General features: G+C 40.8%; 1 protein-coding gene across 5 annotated transcripts in view; it reads right to left on the reverse strand.

The window, feature by feature from the left end:
• Positions 1–21,202, reverse strand: part of LOC124179096 (tubby-related protein 4) — a 45,316-nt gene that overhangs the window by 18,759 nt on the left and 5,355 nt on the right. For all 5 annotated transcript variants that reach the window (XR_006869948.1, XM_046563172.1, XM_046563171.1 and 2 more), the window contains exon 2: positions 11,139–11,306. Coding sequence is in view for 4 of the 5 variants with exons in the window: in XM_046563172.1 (XP_046419128.1) it covers positions 11,139–11,306 (168 nt within the window). In the remaining variant the exon portion in view is untranslated. The remainder of the gene's footprint in view (positions 1–11,138; positions 11,307–21,202) is intronic.

Consider the following 21,202-nt stretch of genomic DNA (forward strand, 5'->3'; position numbering starts at 1 on the left):
TCTACCGTGCATCTTTCCGGTGCCCTTGTCGTTTCCTTCCGACCTCGAAGGCCATTCGAGTAAAGCCGATCAGCTTACCTCATTCATCCGCGCGTGCACTGCAATAAGTGTATTGATTTTCAGCACTGCACCGCTGCTTCTGAAGACTAGGAGAAGGTGTGTCGTTAAAATTCTCTACCAGAATGGAGAACTGATCAGGAGCTATGAAAGTGAATGTCGTTATTTGGACGAGAATAACTTCGATATCAATTTTCAGAGTTCATGGAAAGGGGCTAAAAGTTTGAGACGTTCAAATTCACTGAACAAGAAAAGTTTCTTCTGTCACTGAATATTCCACGACGTTGGAGATCGATTTTTCGGCTTCAAATTATCAGTTCAGGAAACAGCAAATTTTGTGTTCACGATGAACCTAACTCGAATTTCTTGTCTTACTTGAAACCTCGGATATTAATTTTTTGTTTTACCAATTTGCAAAACGCCATGTACACGAAGGTTTCTTCCAAAAGAACACAAATCCTTCACTCGAAATCCGATTTTCGAGTTCCACTCTGAGAAGACAACGTTCCGAATCTGCGGACAATTATATTTGTTTGTACATGCTGCAGGAAGTTCGCGATATGTATACGATTTACGAGCATGTAAATACATCCCTTGTTCGCGTCTTTTGTATACCAGGTGAACATGCATGGCTCCAGGCATTCCGGACGTTGCCTACGTACGTAAATGCACGTATATGCACATAACTGACCGATTCGAGGCGGGTTATTCCGGCTGTATGGAAATTTACAACTACCGGAGGCAATTTTACTCTCATGCTTGGTTAACCCTGCAACGTATTACGAACCGAATATTACAGGTATATGGGTGTGGCCGCATAACGCCGGTCTGATTGCTATCTTTTAGGTATTGAAGTATCTAACTACAGAATTTACGCGATTACGTTGCTTAATTCTGGAGAGACGTGTAGGTAAGTCTGGTGCGTGTACGACTTTCGGTTCAGACTCCTTGTCTGAATCGAAAATTACGAAAAAGAAAAAATCATTCCAAAATCTACAGCAATATTACTAGTAACAGTGAGCACGAATGAAAGTGCATCCTTGATATTTAATAGACTAATAAATCTGAGTAAAATACGTGTAAACGAAGCTAATTGCAAGATACCAACAATTTTACAATTAGATGGTTCAAAATGATTAAGCTCTATTTTTTCGATTCGATTTTAGTGTTCTTATTCTCATTTTTCTCGCTGATTAGATCCCTACAAATCGTTTAAAAAACATTCAAGAAGTCTCGCTACATCATAGTGTGGTTGTACAGTGGAAATGTAATTGTTGACGAACATCCGTTGTACCGTACTTATTGTTAGAGAAATCTATTTTTGTTTTTTAAAAATAACTGTTCGTAAAATTTTCTTCATGTAATCTTTGCATAAACAATCTATCCTAGATAAGATAAGCCGAGAAACTTTAGAATCGGATGAAAAACACCGGAGTTTAATTACACTGAACGTTCTAACGATGAAACCTTTTCTAAAATTGTCGATATTTTTAAACTTGCATTACGAGAATTTCCTCATATTCATTTCTACAACTTACTCCGGGCGGATTTCTATGTTGGCAAATTTTTTCCTGCTGCGATTCAATTCACCTCGAGCTATGTGTTGTCCTGCAGGTCTGTTGATTCGGTACGTTCTGAATTTTGATTTAGGATATGGGTCTTGTATCCGGCGTATTCAGCCCTGTAGATCATGTATAATTTAACCCTTTGTTTTTGTAACGGCAACCCTAAATTCGACGTTGCGGGTTGTTGCTACACTCCCTTCCGTTTCCTTCTTGAGGCAACCCCTCCCGGCTCGAAGTCTCGCATCCCTGTCCCGAGGCGAGAGCTCCTCTGACTGTTTAATTACACAAAGCAATATCAGCACGCGTTTTGCCCAGGTGGTGGGGAACCCGTATAACCGCGAAAACTCTTAAGCGAAATTGAAACCCAAATTTTTCGTTCAAGAATTGAATATAAACGACTTTTCAACTTCAAGCGTCTATCTATACGCTCGATAAAAGCTAATTTAATCTCCTTTGACGCGCTGTGGTGCATTCGATATATCTGCGGCTTTTCTCAACATGAAAGTAAAATTGAACAGGGTGAGAAAGAGTATCTTTGACCGAAAAGCAAAAACGTCTCTGTCATGCATGCCAATGATATATACTCAGACATAAAACGAATTGATGATTTATTTTTCCAAATAGTTGAAGCTTAGTTTCATTCAATATTCAATCAACAAGCGCCTGTTTCAATCAAATGAATTCGAAATTAGTGAAAAGACCGACTAGATTTTTATCCAATGATTCTCGTTACATAACCGATTGCTCATTGTCGGTAACGTGAGAATACAATTTTCGAAATCCTATTTTTTTGCAGTCCCGATCATAGCCTCATAACACGAGGTGATTGTAAATGTATATTTTAGGATCGAATACATCGAATCGTTGGAATAAACGCGAGAAATATACGTCCTGTAGCGTTACGGATGTAATAAAAAGGATTACTTGATAAACAGTTAACAATCGCTCCTATATATTACATATGTCCCGATGCCACAAATATCATCGGTCATCACGTGCAATGTGATCCATGAAATGCGCTTACAGTTAGTCATCGATAGAGTCCGCCGCATTCGGAAGTTATTCCCTCACTGTTTTATACTGTAGCCATGTACCTCTGTAAAGGCTGGAGAAACTTTCGAGCACCCTTGCAGGTCGATACTCTATTTATTTCGTTTCTAAAATCACCAGCCATTTATCCTATTGTTCCCTACTTCTTCTCATCCATACCATTGTTTGCCTTTTAGCAATATTATCGATGAATTTAAAACAGATCATGAAAAGACTGATTGATTTGTGGTCCCGAACACACTAATTTCATCCGAGATTCAGCGCACGAAATAAATTGCACGTATCTTCTTGATTTAATAGGAAATGAATTGCGGCAAATGAAATAAGTAAAAAAATTCAATCGTGGAATAAGGAATGCTTGACCTTACCGAACGAGGCTAAAACGGACGAGGTAAAAATACCAGAAAAGCAACTTTACGTAATTCATGAACGTCCTGCAACCACGGCACACGAATCTAATCGCACCTGTATTGGTATAACGTATATCTTACAGTACCTTAAATTTTCACTCTCAGCAACTAAGGAAAATCTTGGGACATGTTTTACCATTGATTGTGAACGCAATCGCGACGGTCTGCATTCCCTTTAATAGAAGTTAATACTAACTGTGTAAAATGGAAGATTTCCTCGCTCACCTCGTCTGCATCAGTAATATACCGATATCGATTTCTGCGATGAACGTATAAGCAAATTGGCAATGAAAAAATCACATCCGAGTATCGGCCGCTTCTCCTTGTCGTAAAATCATCTCGGCAAATATTAACAAAACATCCGACCGCAGACCCTTTGACCGCAAACTAAGCCAACAACTTGCCCGAAAGTAAAGGGGGAAAAACGATCCCCTGCTGTTCCAGGGACGTCGTAGGTCGGGTGGAGCGGTGAGAACCACTGGGTTAAAACAGCACTGCGTAGCAGATCGATACCCACCACCTTCAAACTGGAAGTCGAACTCGAATCCGACGCACAGCGGAGGGCTGGGAGCTGCTTTTACCCTGATTCGCACCGTAACAGACGTTCCATGAAATCCTCGTCCTTCCGCGGGGTGGTCGACAAACACCGGACGGAAGTTCTCTGCCGGTATTTTTTGAGTTATAGTTTGCCAACGGATTATGCCACGCGCGAGATCCTTCGTCGCGACTTGGTGCTTCGAGAAGTTTCTAATTGGTCGTTAACTTTTCCAAGCTGGCAGTGCTGATGCACTCACTGGCTTTGCGGACCGAACAACGACACGTGTCGAAAACTATGAAACTGCGGAATCGGTGATGCAATATTGCCCTGAAAGGACAGAGACTACAAAATGTCGGTTTAAAAAGTTGCCGGATGCACGACGACAGCCAAGTTTCGATCAAATCAAATGAAACGAGTCTAGTCGTGAATCAGGGTTATAGAGGAAGCGCTTACCGAAGCAGTTTTGGTTAAAGTACCTCGAACGTACACTTTTTTCTCCTACTTCACATGCCGGCATTATCATATTGACTGACGAACCGCTCAAAGGAATACATTACAGGTCTGAAGTGAACGAGAGGAGATCGGTCCCGATCAGAACTAAAGGCTTTTTTGGCCTTCTGGTATACGTGCATAAACGGCGATAAACTGTGAACGAGTAGAGAGAAGTTGTTTCCTGCGCTTGTACCATTCGGTTCATTTGCCGTACGAATATTATATGAGAGGTATAAAATTTGACGCTTTTTGGCCAGTCAGGTAAGCTCGACTTCGCTGTCGACGTACTTTTGCAAGCTCACCCTACCGGCTAACTGAGTTAGGTTTGTCGCTCCGCGAGCTGTTTGCGTAATATTTCCATAAAGTTAGGTGTGCTCGCTCGGAGACAAGCGATATTTTCATACCGCAATGCCGCGCTTGGTAGATGGCCGACTCTTGACGCGTTCCTTAGCATTTCATAAAATTTACCAGAACCTAGAGGTCCCCTGGAAATTCCAGAAAACATATCTCACAATCAATATCGCTTAGAGTCACCGTCGCAGTTTACAGTTTCGTCTGAATTGATAAATTATCTTCATCTTTGTTTTTGTTTTTTAAATCTACACGGAGAAAACTTTCTATTTATGGTTACTGTAGGGTCCTCGACTACTTTTCAACTTTACCCTGACCGATAAATAAGATTCTTCCGGTGTGTGGAAAATTTTTACATCTACCTTTTTTTTTCTCGACGCTATTCCTAGACACCTTGTGTCGTATGAAGGAAAAGTATTAGTCTCAGTTTTTACTAATGATTATCGTCCGAGTATTCATTTCAAAAATAGGGTCAAAGCCTGAGCTGGTTTATATTCCGACTTCACTTAGAGTCCCACAGTCCTTGTCACCAGTACCTAATTTGGTTGCAAACTCGTCGACTAATTCTGAGAATGAAACGTGATCTTGTGTTTTATGGCTAGACAGCCGTGAGGCTCCGTGAAACGCTTGTTACTTTCGCATTCCATAACAAGGATAAAATTGACAACGAGAATACGACAGCGGTATGTCATGCCGAGAAAAAAAATGTCAACTTGAGCTGAACAAGAGAGTGAAAACGGGGGAAATCCGAGAACCCTTTTTTTTGACGTTCTTCAATTAATCTATGAACGTCATAAATTGTCTCACGAAAGGACGCATCTCTGTCTCTGGTGGAAAAAAACTTACAAGTTTAGCCTTGAAATATACATATTACCAGGCGAGTATCCGGCATCTGGGTTATTCATCATCAGCGGAAATTTCGCGAAGACAAGAAGAGAAAGAGAGTGAAAGAAAGAGAGAAGGGAACTTTTCCTGCTCTGCGTCGATGAAACCCCCCTCCCAGTTTCCAGATCTTATCTCCTCGGATATAAGAGAAGCTCCTAATCCTACCTTCGGCACAAAACGTCGAGGACTGCTAACAAGGCGTCGCACACCCCGAGCATCGGAATCCCACGGGAAATCCGTCAGCGATGCTTCGCGCGCTCCTGAGCAATTACCGGACAAAGTGCTCTGCTTTTCCTGCGTTGATGGAACGCCACATCCAAGATTCAACCCGTTGTCCCGCTTGCCCTTTCGATTTTCTTGCCACTTTGGGGGCGCAGGTATATTTCACCCTCCGCGATTTCCTTTCTTTTGTCAAGTTTTATCCTCCCCTTTATATTTTCCATACTAAATATGGATCAATTGTACAACCAGTTCGGGGACCTGAGTGTGTATTCGTTTCTTACATACTCGAGGGTGGAAAAATGTCGGAAAAAACTGGTTCGTTTGAATTGGGCCAGAAACCTTAATTACACTGGAAGATTCGAGATGTGTGGTCTCGATTTGAAATGAAATTCAGAAAGCAGTCATGCGGCAAAATCTGGTAATTATTTTACAAAGCTTTTACAGTCTCTGTATAAAACCAGTTCACCCATTTCGCAACAACTCCTCATTACTTATATTATCTTCATTAAACTTCACTCCTTTGGATAGTATTCGTACTAATATTTAGTAAACTTTGCAAGCACCTTTGAGACCCCGAGAATACTCCGAACAAATGAGTTAACTGCAACACAAATGAACTGCTAAAAGCTTCATCCGGGATTATCCACCTTTACTTTGTCCTCACATGGCATCATTGGCGAAGTTGGGGTGAAAATACGATAGCTACTCCTCGCCTCATTAACAATTGAAGCACCGTCTATTTGCAGGGTCATAAATATTAGATTCCATCCATCTACGTATCCGGTTCATGAACAGCGAAGTACATATATGACGAGATATAAGTTTTTAATAGGCATGCGGTTGATCTATCAAACAGGAATATTATAAAAACGTGCAGCACACGCTCCGATCGCGTGGCTTCTACCGATTTACAACCGGTCTGGTTTAAATGACATGCATGATCTGAAGTCGTACAAGAAATATATTCCTCTACGGTAAGAACGAAGATCAAGTATTCAGTTTGCCGTACGTTTCATCGCTTTCCTCGATTGAACAAGTACGAATATCACAGTATGCGCCAATCTCTCTAATTCTCAGTGTAGTCGAAGTAACGGTGACAATTTTTACCACTACAATGAGATTTTGAAAAGCTCCAAAATTTGGCGTATAATTGGTACGATTTTCTAAATCGTATATCCTAATACACTCCGTAAAAAGTATTTTGCAATATCTAAATTTCCAATCGTCGAATATGCCACCTTACCTCCATTAAACATATTTTCCAGAACGCATACGCACCGCGTGTTGTTATTCTGCAGTCTCCACTAAATCGTACCGTTTTTAAACTCGAAACGATTACTTGGCTCTCAGTACACAAACCATACGCACACATTACTTCGGAGTACGTGTGCTGGTTGTTAGCTGGTGTCTCGGCCCGACCGTCTTTGTCTCGTAATCTCTCCCTTAAGCAGCTTATCGGTACCTACCCTTAATCCGATAACACATGGAAATACTACTACGTTCTGTCGTGAACGACGCTGCCGCGTAAGACCTGCCAACCAGAGAGATAAGTAAATTCGAAACGTATAAAACCACCCTGTAGGGGTTTTATCGACGGGGGGGGGGGGGGGGGGGGGGAAGTTTTTAAGAATCTACATGACTCGTGCAGCATTTTACTACAGTAAACACAGAATTAGAAATAACACATGGGTGTAAATAAATTGTTGAGGTCAGAATATGCGTTATCCGCGAGTTTAATTCACACGCCCAATACCACCCTGCGTTCATGCATTGCTAATGAATGATCAAACGGGCATCGATGTACCACCACCCCGGCGACGTTATCGATCAGCCTGTAAGGTATTATACGTATACGAAGCAGCGTCGCGTCGTTACGTGGTTCAATTTGAATTTTAATAGCCTCTAAACGAGTAGCTTTCGTGCATCGAGTTCGTGCGAAAAAGCTTTGCCAGTGCCGCGTCTAAATCGATGAGTCTCGAAATATGGGGTGGTCTTACCCGTATATTAATAACACCGGCTTAAGGCCGGAAGACTACTGCCGATGTGCCGTCTCTTTCCGCCCGTTATTGCTGTATTCCTGTTTCGCTTACGCCCGAAAGCGTAAAGCCTTTCATCTCGACAACACTGGCTTGACACCGTCTTAATATATACCTCCGCTAACCCTTGTCGTCTTCACGCGATGACGAACTGCGGTCGCAAAGAAATCCGAAATCCATTCATTTTTGACGCTTCATTCTCGCGCAGTTCTGCAGGTTTATTAACAGATGATGTGAGATGCTGCGAATACACCTTGTTTTATTGTTAGTGGTAGTTTTCTATGAAACTCGCTGCACAGCCGTGACAAGAGAAATTTTCATGGTTTCCGCGTCACATTACGCTCAATGCAAATTGCAATTTTGGCGGGTACAGAATTTATTCGTAATTTTAGTGACACGATATAATTGGTGGTTCATTACAACTTCTAAAGAAGCGTTGTAATGGAATGCTCAACCATGAAAATTATAAATTATGTTCATGCTTCTCATAAATATTTGCATGCACGCATGCAATTTATCACCCGGATATTTCGAGGCATTATAACGTATGTTCGAATTTTGTTGCACAAAAAATATTATACTTCTACATTCCTCAATTAATTTTGCGCAGCGTTGAACGATTTTTTACAAATAACTGCGCGTTTGATGTATTAAATGAGTGTCCGGGACAAATCGCAACTCCGACATTGACTGCATGTATCGGAGGGAAATTACAATGTATCTGAATAAACATTTGAAAGCATAAAAAAAAAAAACCAGAATACTGTTCGTGAATCAAGAGAAATACGATTTCAGGATGAATCATATATTGTGGATTAAACGAAACGGTGCCTGAAGCAGAAACCCCGTTTCGAATCGCTTTCAACTCCGTCATCGTGTTATTGTTTCTATGCGTCGATACTATCGTGAGCCAATGGCAACGCGTCCATCAATATCCCTGAGACGATGAAGCCTGCAGTAATGCATTTTTCCTCATATTTTCCGTGTAGGCGAAAACAGTGGTGTATATAACACGAATGAATGTCTGCATCTAGCAGCCAACCCTCCATAAAGACCGTACCAAAATTGGCTCCGGCGTCACGTAACTGGAAAACTACCCTTGCACGAGAAAATTGACTCGCCTTAGTATTTTCTTATTGCATCAGCCACAATCCCATATATATATACTCAAGGAATTCACGGATCACCGTAAGTATACATCAAAGTACTAGCGCGCTAGCTGCAATGTGAAGTTAAGGTTGAACCAGACTATGACCAAATTAAACCCTGCCGTCTGCGAGATTGCGATATAACTTTTATCCACCGAACAGATAGCTGGCGTTCGATAATCCGATTTCAAGTAGAATTCCTTTTTCTTTTATCCTCGCTGTTCAGTCTGTTTACTTTCAGATAATCCGAATCTTTTGAATTCATGTTTTCGCTCAGTTTTAGGAATTTGTCACGTTGTTTGGCTTCTTTCCTTCTCAATAACCTTCCGAAATCAAACTTCCGGAGGGGTAGAGTTCGAATATAACTTCGCATATACCCACTTGTAGTGCATGTTCAATCTCGAGAGTGACAATTGGTTGGAATTTTTCAATTCCATTTGCACTTTTCTGTTCCCAGGATAATCTATCTAAGGACTCAAAATTGAAGAGTTATTTGACGAAATAAGAGCAGAGTACTTACTTGAAAATGAAATTCAGACCCAGTGAGGGAGTGGAATGAAATTACATTTCATATTCGGAGTTGTTCATGGTGAAACTCAATGAAGGGGGAACGATACGAGGCTCTATAGGACGGGACAAAAGATACCTGTAACCCGAATCCAAACAGACTGGCCTTATTTTTTCAAGAAAATTGCGGGGAGCGAGTGCGAGAACTATAACCGACTTGGGTGAGGCCTCTTGAATAATTCAAATTTTGTTGGTCTTCTTTCGCATATTCTAGCTAATCTGAATAAAATTTCCTACGCGCTTGGTCGTAAAGCAACGTCTGCTCGCGTTTCGTTTCGCATGTATGCGGCAAGCTTCGCTGAACGTTTGTTATAAAATTTCGACGTAGCTAAGGAACGTGCATACATAGGTGAAATTAATTTTCCCTGCACGCTGGCTTCGTCGCCAAAAAAGACGTGGAAGGTTCGAACGCCACGGAGATTGCCGTCTCAAACTTTCACGTTTATCGTGCAGGAAATTAAAAAGCTCATTTTTTCCCCCAAATGCGGCAAAATGATTTTTAAACTTTCAGGTATGTATTTAATTATCAAACTGCTAATTGATTCCTGTGAAAACACGTAATCAGGTTGAATCGAAAAAAATTAGTTTGAGTAGAGCTTGGAAATGGTGAATCAACTTTGGGAAAGCACTGTGAAGACACTTGTCGGCTGAACATTTTGTTAAATCACTGAAAAATTTTACCCTCCGAATTGTATTTTCATATCCTGTGCTTGAAGATGTATCAGGTGTACGGACGACCGGTTAAAAAATGCAGAAACAGACAAAGGCAGCATCAATCTTTACTCACTAAAGGCATTTTGAGTCAATGTTTTCATTTTAAAGTAAACGGGTTCATAATCTGAGCGATTTACATTATCTAGCACCATTTTGAAGTATCGAAGTCTACTGGTTTCTTCAATTTTAACGAACAATAGTTCATCAACACGAATTACTTGACCTCGATTTTTCATAATATAAATATATCACGAAACAAAGCGTACTCGGTTTATTAAATCATAGAACGCGTATTGATTTTACGTAACTTGTTTTTTCGTTCAATTAAATACCTCAACAATAATTCGAATCGGAGTATTTACAAATTAAATGAGCTATGATATGTTGGGATATAACGTGTGGTAAATAATTGATTGAAATAATGCAGCATGGCAACATATTTCGAAAGCTGTTCCATATAACTGAGCTTTTTCCGCCCATATCCGTAAGTTTATTTTTTTGTATCTTTTTTTTTTTAAGTACAGAATGGAAAGCGTTCTTACGTAAGGGATGATTAGAATTATCCAATGCACACGTATAACGGGTAGCTAATAATGGCCGATATTGGAAAGGTGGAATCTCAGCAGGCGATGGATATATGAAAGTTTCGGAATGGTTCGCCAGGGGCAAGTTGACGCGGGGTTAAATTGGCAGTGTTCCGAAGCTTCGGTAATTAATCGAGGGTCTCGCAATTTGGCCCGGCCCTACACGTCTCTCCCTTCCGTTTCGTACGCCCCTCGACCATCCGGCAATCGGCCGTGCCGGACGGAGCGCAGGGGTGGGAAACGATAACGGAGACTGGGCCGCGAATCAATCTCCAGAGAGATTCGTCCGCTTGTTACCGCGGCTCGATGTGTAAAATATAGTCACTGCTAATCTCGTCCTGTAACTGGAATCCGCGGCTTGGCGACCTTCGTCGTGTATTTGCGAAGCGGGTGAAACGGAAAAATTGGATGAAACCGCGCGACGGAATTCACCGGTTCAAATTTCACTCCCTTGTGAATTTCGGCGAAATATTTTAACGAGTCTTGTCCGCGTTTAAATTTTGGCAATTCTCTACATACCTCGCTTCTGTGACCCCTGAGGTTATAGTTCGTTCGAAGAGGTAGCTCGGCGGCTCTGGTTCTGCAATGCGAAGTGGTAAAAGTCACCCCCACCAGTCCCCTCGCGTTTCCCGTAGCCAGCCAACCTTCTTGGTAATAATTTGTTCTGTTCAGCTTCCATCCTTCGTCCTGCAATAATTAAAAGCAAAGAAAATAAACTACTGCAGTTGTACGCCGCGGTGCCGTTACAAATGTGATAATTAACTTTGCCAATCTTGTTTTCCTTGTCAACTCCACTTTTTTCCTTATTCTTTATGGCAAAAACCACAAAGATGTGAGAAATCAAATGACAATAAATTATAAACAAACCGCGCACCGTATTTTGTCTCCTCTCGTTTACAGAGTGCAATACTAACGGACGATCGATTTGTTTACTCAATGTCAGTCGGGAGTTACTAGCTAAAGTGCATCGCGTATCGTATGACTTTACTGACAGCGTTAATTGAGGTGCGTATTGTAGTTACACATCGGCGTTATGTTTCGTTTGTTATACGGTGAGGTACATTAGTAGGGTACTATTGTCCTTGAATAACGAACCCTTAGTTATCACCCTTGTAATTAAATCACTCTGCAGTACCCGAGCAGCTTGTATTTTTTTTTTCACAACTTTCTCATCGCCGCTCAACTCCGCTTCATTTTAATCCAATTATTTCGTCACATTATTATTCCAATCACGTTGTATGTCGCTAACGAGGCAAATAGAACGACGTAACGCGGGCGTTGAGAACGGGAGGAAATGAGGGAGCGAAAAATAGAGACTATACGAGGCACTAAAGACACTGAGCAGAAATTCTTCCTCCGAACCGTGCGGATTATATTACACTGGAAAAAATATTGCTTTTCATCTTTATAACAACCGATACTTTCTCGCATAAAAAAAGTTCCGTCAACACCTCCGTTCGAGTGTTAATTTCAATCGAACAATCCCAACGATGAAAACTACTTCGTTGACTAAGTTTTTAGTTTTGTCAGCATTCAGATTGAAGGAAACATTTTTATCCTAAAATTACGGAAACAAATTCCTAAATGTCTTGAATACGAGAATGAAAAAAAAAAAAAAAACAACAAGACTCTGCTAGTCGACTCTCACCTTCAACGTGACATTTTTATTTCTACCGACATTATTTGTCTCGCTCTTTTCAAATTTCACGATCAGAGGATTTAGAATGAGAGCCAATGTGGTATCTCAACAATTTCATTACGTTTCTCTTCTCGTCTTCTTTTCTCATCGGTTGAAGGAAATGTAGCCGTGTGTGTGTTACGATAAAATCGGAATATGTAAGGTCTTATCATATCTTCACCGCGGGTAGCAGTCGGGATGGATTCCAAATTCATGCGAATAATATTTGCCGAACATACCGCTTCCGTCGGATCCCTTATTATTAACTGTACTTTCGGACACTCAAAGGTATCTCGATTAAACCTGGAAATCCTCGGTTCTTGTAGTGCTTCGAAGACTAATACATAATTTCACCGTAAAAGTGAATTTTTCGTGCAGTTGAACGCGAATGATTGATTTTTCAAGCCTTAGGCGAAAATCGCGTTTCAAACTATTTTCACAATTGATAATTTGTGGCTTCTTTTCACCTTCTCTTACTTGACTGGACGTTCGAATCCACGATACGATGTTCCACTTCTGGATAGAATTAAATTTCAACCCCATTTCTTCGGAGGCTGATATTGAATATAGTCGTAATAGAAAAGAAAAAGTAAATTAACGCTACGCGTTACAAGGTAATCAGCTAATACTGTTTCTTGAGGGTAATTTATTACCAGTTCAAGGTACTCCTTTTGCAACTTCTCATCCCTGAAGAACATAAAGATCCACACTTTTCACAACACATACTTCGAAAGCGAATAAGAAGGTGGAAACTGCGAAGAGCAGTTCAGGATCAGGAGATGTCCAACGTGCAATAGCGTCATTGATCCCATGAATGTCTACAATTTCTTCAGAATGAAATCTAATTATCAAAATCAATCGAAATCAGGAACATAGGTATAATTTATGAATTTCATTAATATTTTCATATGTGTTGTCTGTGTAAAACGAGTCATCCACTTCGTCGTCTGTACCAATATTATCCCGCGGCAATAATATCAAGTTTTAGTTGAATGGAATAGAATAGTCTCAAACATTCAAGTTTTTAATATTTTTTTTCATCATTCAATTATTATTCTTGTATTGTCACTATTCTTCTCTTAATCGAGACGTGAAAACCATTAGCGCGTATCATCATCGAAACTGTGAATTGCGAATTATCATTCCGATACCCAGAAGGACGGAAAGAGTCTGGGAATCGATGTCTGGCACGTTGAGAACGTAGCCAATTTCACGCTAATTAGGCAGAAACCGTCAGGTGCACGACACAAAGTATAACATATCGCAAAGGGACCCTGTAGCTTTCGCCTCACTTGGTTTGCATTAGGTACAACCACGCCTGATATACCTCTGATAAAATAATTATACGATGGTGAACGCGGTCGTTTTGAATGTGCTGAAGAGTACAGCAGCCGGTGTGGTGAAGGCGTTTATGCTCTCTCATTGCCCGTTTCAATTCTGGATGGGCTCTCCAATTTCTGCAGACGGGTTAATTTCATTATAGGTACTCACTTAATAATCATTTCACACACATTACTCGGGTTGGGCTCAACTCGGCATTCTCGCTGGCTCCCTATCAACACTGGCGACAGATTCAACGGAAATTGAAGTAGACTCAAGTACCCGTATTCCGAGGGTTGAGGATCTGGCGCGAATATCGCAAGGATGCAGACGGAACGAATGGAGAGATGAACGTGAACCTGAACTTGAGGATTCGCGGAGGTCTTTTACGACCGAAATAAAGAAAATAGAATAGAAAAAATATGTGTCTCCTCGAGAATCGGGTAAAAATATTACTAGACGTGCGAAATATCAGGATTTGCAGATTAACCGGCGTAAATACAATTACTCAAATTTGTGATCTTCGAAGTTGTGCATCTAATTTTTCACAGATATTACAGTATTCGGTTAATCTGACCAAACACCTTGATGATATCGTAAACAAGTCGTTTCTCTGTAGGATGATCCATATGCCAAAGTGCAATTTCAAGAATTGAACATCCACCGTCGGAAGTACGCCCATTTTCATATTCCGCTATGCGCAGTGACAATGCACCAGAATTGTAGGGCAACCTGAGCACAAATACAAGTAGAGTTGTGTGCCTCGGATGCAATGCACATGCAGGCATGGTGTGTACGTGGAACTCTAGCGAGTCGTTGAACCCTCATAAAGGTTGAATCCGACGGTGAGGGTGCCGCCATCCTCGAAAGCACTACACGCAAGAAATATCAGAAAATTGCACCCTCTGTTCCCGAGCTTATTCCGGTGCATAGGTAGAGTGCCCTGCAAAGTTAATGAGCAAATTTCAAGCACGATCGCAAGTTATAAGTTAACGGAAACGAACTCATGGAACATTCGAATATTTTCATACAGACTTCTCTAGTATCTATAACAATAACTTCATATGAAAGTGGCGAATGAGACGATACGCGTCTGGAATGAGGAAATAACGAACAGGAAACCTGTAAAAATCACGGGGGGTTTTTAATTCGATGTAAATTCGTAAACTGATAAGAAGGCATCGCGGTAACTCGAGTAAGGGATAATGCGAAAAGTGTGTCACACTACGAACCGTTGAGTTGAAGCGACTGAATACTTATCGTTAATCAAAAGCAACGGCGTAAAAATTTCGCACCCCGCAAAAAGCCTCTTCTCCACTTCTAACAGGATCAGCAAATGAGACTACCTCTTGCGTGAGCAAAGTGGTCACGTGGCTCAGCTTGGATCTCCCCTCGAATAGCAGCGCGATACTCTCGTCCGGCCAACACCGTACCGTACCTCGTGTGTTGACGTCTCGTGCATACGCGTGCTTGTAATTACTGCTTCTACTCAACCTTTAGAGAAAAACCTACCTAGTAGAATGAACCTCGGGCAGTGACCTGTGAAAGGGAGACACTCTCTACTGGAATATCTGCAGGTGAATCGAGGGATAAAAAAGATCATAGTGGACGTGATCACCAGAAGCGTTTCAAAGAGCAGGGAATTTGTTTGACGTAAAATGTGAAATCAGTCGGAAAAATTCACACGCCTCGGGTGGTGTTCGTAAACTTCGATTATTTAAATGCATGTGTAATCATTATATCTATGCAATGAACCTTTGTTAAACAAACTAGCTGTACAAGTTACTGGACAAGGGAGTCTGCAGTTTGTTATTCACTTCTGCTCGTGCTGACTGAAATTCTCTTCCTACGTGGACTGCAGTAGTGAGTTACTGGGTTGAGAAACAAGCGTAAAGTAATGAGCAAAATTGTTTGAACATTGTGTTTATCTCACTTCCGCTTGAACCTCGCACTTCGGGTACATTCAAGAAACTTCAACGCCGACGTCCAGGGACAAGTTTAGACTGTGTCTATAAAATGTTTAATTCACGACACAATTTTGGAAGGTATGTATGGTTACTTTTTATCTGAGTGAAACCATTGTATACTCTCAAAAATGCGCTGACCGAATTTTCGCTCACAATCAGTCAATTCGTTGACTTCAAGCGACGGCCGGGTTGGGTTCGATTTAGTTCAGAAAAGATTCTGCGGTATTTGTTCATCGTCGTACACAGAGCACATGATTTGCGACCCCGAGTCTGATCGGTTATATTGCTGGTCACCTCGGTGTAGGCGTACTTGTTGTAGACGTAGGTATTATGCTTTTATGTTTGTGTGCACAAAGCTCTCGGATACTCCTCGATATATACAGAAATTCGTATACAGGTAGACATTCACCTCAATTGGCTATAAACCACCCTCGCATTTTATTACTCGTCAAACACACAGACCGTTGATCGTATGCTGCGATATTCGACAAGGGTTTTTTTCCAGCATTAACCTCACAATCAGGTGTGTGGTTCCAATCGGATTTCTGTTGATCCGACGTAATAAATACTTGTGCTCGTGGTCTTATCGCGATATTTAAATTTTAAATCGCGACAATTTTTCGTCACAGAATTCACAATGAGTACTGCCATTGTTTATTTATTTGTATTACTATCGGAAGGTTGCAATGACAATTTGAAAATATCACCGCGGTCGTTCGTTACAACTAAAAGAAAAGTGATACAGGTATACCGACTGACAACTATGTATGTGTATTTTATTTACGAGTCCACACGCACTTGAATCGTGACCAAAGTATTATTCCGATAAAGAATTTCGCGGAAAAGCCGCACATTCCAGCTGTGGTGAAGGTGAACACCTTTATAGTTAGGCGAGTTCCTTTCCCAACGATCCCAGACTCGTTTCAAACTCCCAACTTCAATATGAGCCTCTTATACGATGTATAGACAGAGATCAAGTCGCGTGAAAAACTTCTCACGCCATTCTACACTCCATTCACACTTCCAATGGATCTTCGGATTGTAGGATCACTCACGGTAGAAAATTGTTGTGCGAAACTTCTTTTCAAGTGTCTACCATAGGCAGAAATTGTTGCTTACTTGATTTGCGATTGCGTCGTATAATATGGGTCGAGGTATATATACTTCAATTTTAATTACAGATTATTGCGATTCGCAATGAAATTCTGACTAAAGAAGTCGTGTCGGTAAATAATGAAAATGTTATTCTCTAAGTACGTCAGCCACTTTTCAATTTCATTTCCAGTATGTTGGATAAATTTTCTCATGCAACGGAGTTAATTGAAGCATTTCGTTCTTTGTAAGAATAAATTTTATTTCTCCAGCCCTTGTATAGCAGTTGCTAACGAGTTCTCATATATTTCTGAAATAATTTACCACTGTTCTGTAACAAAACAAAACAGCCGCGCCTTGAGGCAAGTTATTATACTCTAACGCGTGACCAAAAGAAAAATCTTCATAACGAGACCACCGTTAGTTATTGACGGTCGAGACGAATCGCAACTCATGCGCAAACTTATACAATCAGAAAATATTTTTATGATTACAAACTGTACAGTACACTCAATTTCATACAATCCCTTGACGATTTCGGCATGTGAAAAAAGTGTTCGCAGTGTTCGAACACCATCTTATGTGATAAAGCATGATCGTGAAGCATGCACTTGGATTGACTTTGGAAGGGGAAACTTGAGTTGGCGTGGGTATAATCGAGACTCGGGATATCAACGAGTATTGAATTTATCGACTTGCGTGACGTTCGGGGAATCTGATTCTTGGCTTTAATCGTCCGCAGTGCGTGATCTCCAAAGGGAGCTGCAGTGCTCCTGGTTACGGTGAGATAAATTTTATACGGGTTCTCGGGCCATGCTCGGATGCACCACAATGCTCCGTGATACCTATCTATGCACACTGAAAACGCCATGCATTTCAGTGAACATACACAAGTGGCGGATTTGACGTGATATGGAAGGAGCAGAATACAATGGTTGTAGACTAACACTGTGGCTACAAATACGGCTTGTTATTAATACTCAAAATTCGGCCGCCCGATACTCGCGTATGACGACCATTGTGGCTTATACGATTCGCGGTAAATCTACCTTCACTACCGTATCAAGCTGTGGCAAGTAGTAATGTTACGATGCGGTCAGTCACTTGAATAGACTGCCGGACAAAGTGTGCTTTCACATACACCCAAGTCGATCAGTGCTGCAGATGAAATTACCTCCTCCAGTAACTTGAAATTTCTAGTATATATCTAGGATTCAATCTGTCACTTCCTTAAAGGCTAGCATTAGTTTGAAGTACTTCGTTTAGATCAGAGGGTAGCACCTCATTGTTGGCTAACTTTTCCCGATCTGCATCTTGATGCGTATATCGTAATATATTATATTTTCGAGGCATTTTCAGTACGCAAATATGTCTTCAAACTGGAGCAAACATACAAAGTACACGTTCATGTCTACGATACGTACAACTGTGTTTATTATATCGCTTATAGCGTGGAGAATGTTTCGTGCCTTTTGTACCAGCTACCGTAGCTCAATATTTCGTACCTGTCAACAGTCATGCAAGCAATCACTTCCCATAGTACCGTATACATGTATATTTGTATCCAATAGCTCAAGTTTAGATAGTTCGAATAGCTGGCAGCATAACTTCAATCGATTTGTTCCGACCTCCGCCGCTGTTACAACTTGTTAGACGAGTCGATGTGTGAACAAATACTCAAGCTACGGTCTGATTTTGTCAAAGTGAAGAAAATCACCAGCGAAAGACTGGTTCAAGTCAATAAAATGACCTCTCTGGCAGGTAATCATAAGCAGCGCGATTTTCTATCTGCAATGAAATTTACAAACATTTCAGAACTTGAGAACAAAAGCTGTGAAAGCTGTGCAATGGCTTTGAACTGGGAAGAACGGAGTTTGTCTCAATAAAACTCTCCGTACGGATTGGTTTTTCGAACTGATACCGTATATTGCATCCCTAAATTACTTAGTTCCCAATTTACCGAATTCCCAGACTACAATGGCACTGTCACCTCATCTGTTAAATAGTTTTCCAAACCTGTTTCTTATTTTTATATGAATATAGTACATTAAAAATTACTTCTCTTCTCCAGGTAAAATGTGACACCTGTTTACTCCAACAAACATCAGGCTATACCGACGACTTGAGTCGATGCTAGTTATGGCTGCAAGCACTTTACCTCCGTCGACTTATTGTTTTATTCATTTCCTTTTTACGGCTCTCTTTTAACGAGGCGCATGAAAGAAAAAAAAAAGCTCAAGTGAACCATTTCTTTCCGCGATAGAGATATCGATTGCCAGTCAAGCTGTGAGTGTCAAGTAACAATGAGCTTCCGTCTTTCTGAGTGCTGTCTGGTGAGCCAAAGAGAGTGAAATAGTTGGACTGGATATTCCAATACCACGTTTCAAAGCGAGCGGGCTCAAAGGGCGGTACATTCGAGCGAAATAGTTCACTATGTATATTCCCCTCACCGTGGTCTGAAACTATCAAGCATCACCGCCACGATTTGTATCCTTCTACTAAGTGCTGCAGGTATAAGTACTTGGAAAGATATCAACGAATTAGCATACTGCGCCTAGATAGCAGTCCTGGTAGAAAGCGATAGAATAATTATCTGGATCCGAATCGATGTCACGTGACTTTATACTATTTACCAGGCACCCTTTGTTCGGCTGAATGCCTTATATTCAGTGATAAACTGTGTTGCTCAAAGACTATAAATGTGAACGGAATTATATTTCACGATGAGCATCTGACGAAGTCATTGCACGTTTGAGTTCGAATCCTATCGAGACGTACACTTGAGCAAAATTAATACGAACCGCTCTGTATCCGTACCTTCGAATCGCCGTATCTTTATCTTACTTTCCTGTGGAACTAATCCCACGGTAGAATAACAGAGATGAAGGATACCACAAATCTGACTTCATCACACGCAGCTGTTTCCGTAAATGGCGGTTGCTGAGCTGGTATCGCCTGATCAACGAGTTCTAATTACTCTGTAAAGGTTCGAACATCTGATTCAGCTGTTATTAATTGTTCTCATGTACGGATAGAAACTCAGTAATAATAACTCCGGTACAGATTGCAAGAATGATCTCAAGTCTGTAGAGTAACTTTAGATATGGCGTGTTTTCGGATGGTCACGATACAAAATTTTTTGTAAATAAAGCTTGACCCCGTCTCAAGTAGGTAAATTTATTGCAAGATACTGTGCCACCAAATTGCTGTCAACCTAGCCGCTTACAGCTATAGTGATTACTTTACTAACTTGTGAATTTGTGCTTCCAGGCACACAGTTTAAATTCTATGAATTTGTTAGATTGATTAATGAAACTTGAACTGCACTTCATCATCCACAAAACTATTTCAGTCGACAATTTCTTGAAACATACATCAACAGCGACGAAATACAGATGAACACAATACATGATGGGCTTCGAAGGGCTTGTTTTACAATTTCCAAGTATAAATCTGCTCACGCGAATTCAACACCGAACACTTTTCTCACGATAGTGAATTATTTGAAAAGAAACTAAATTCATGGTATTCATGACAAGTTCTAATTATCTTGAGCTAACTTTGCCGGAGGCCAGTCATGGCTGAAGTTATTCGAGCTCTTTCGCTCGAATTTCCCGACGTCTGTGCCCCTTTCAAACCCATTGAAACCCTGCAGCCTCGTAGAATGCAATGATGTAGCTACTGCTTCATAAAATACAGCCATACAGGACAAATAGAGGGTTGAAACAGTACAACGGCCTCAGGTCATAAGTGCGCTACAGTGGCAGAATTTGGGGTGGATAGAAAGATGCCGTCAATTACAAACGCATTGCAATGATTACTCTCTTTCGCATGGCTTTATCATGGTTATATTGTGTATACTTACAGCAACAAATATTAAAATTAGTACGTATGTCACGCACCAAAAACAAAATTATAAAAGGTGAATAAAAAACCCTTCGAATTTTCGAGCAATGGCATAGTAATACTTTCAACTTGCAAAGCGAATATTTTATTATTAGGAAATAATGGACAGGTAATTCGTGTGCACGTAGGTATATTCAATGTGTGTACCACGGGCAATTCCTCACGTATTCAAGGAACATAAAATTATTGGCTGTTCGACAAAGGCCGTCTATTGAGACTTTAATCAAACAGGTTTAGCCTACGGTATGTTTGCCTCGAAATATGGAATTAAACGAATAACCAAAAATAATCTCAAATTACCTTTTCCAGACACAGTGTAAATATACCGCGTTTCATTCTCCCAATGTTCAGAGAAACCTGACTATTATGGCAATCTATATGAATCGCAGTAGGTATCCAACCAACATAATATGGAAACAGTGAGCGACTCATGGTTATAGAGATCGAAAAATACATTTGACAAGAACGTGTCAGGTTCGGATCCACAGCATCCAAAATTTGTTTTCGGCTTCTTATTTTCCACACGGATTTCACACGTTTCTATACGTACATTGTGGCATTTTCAGTGGTTACAGAATACGTAGGGACGAAGCTTTGCTCACGTTTGTTTGTCACGTGTC

The sequence above is a fragment of the Neodiprion fabricii genome, chromosome 3 (assembly GCF_021155785.1).
Source record: "Neodiprion fabricii isolate iyNeoFabr1 chromosome 3, iyNeoFabr1.1, whole genome shotgun sequence".
In the NCBI taxonomy this organism is placed as follows: Eukaryota; Metazoa; Arthropoda; class Insecta; order Hymenoptera; family Diprionidae; genus Neodiprion; species Neodiprion fabricii.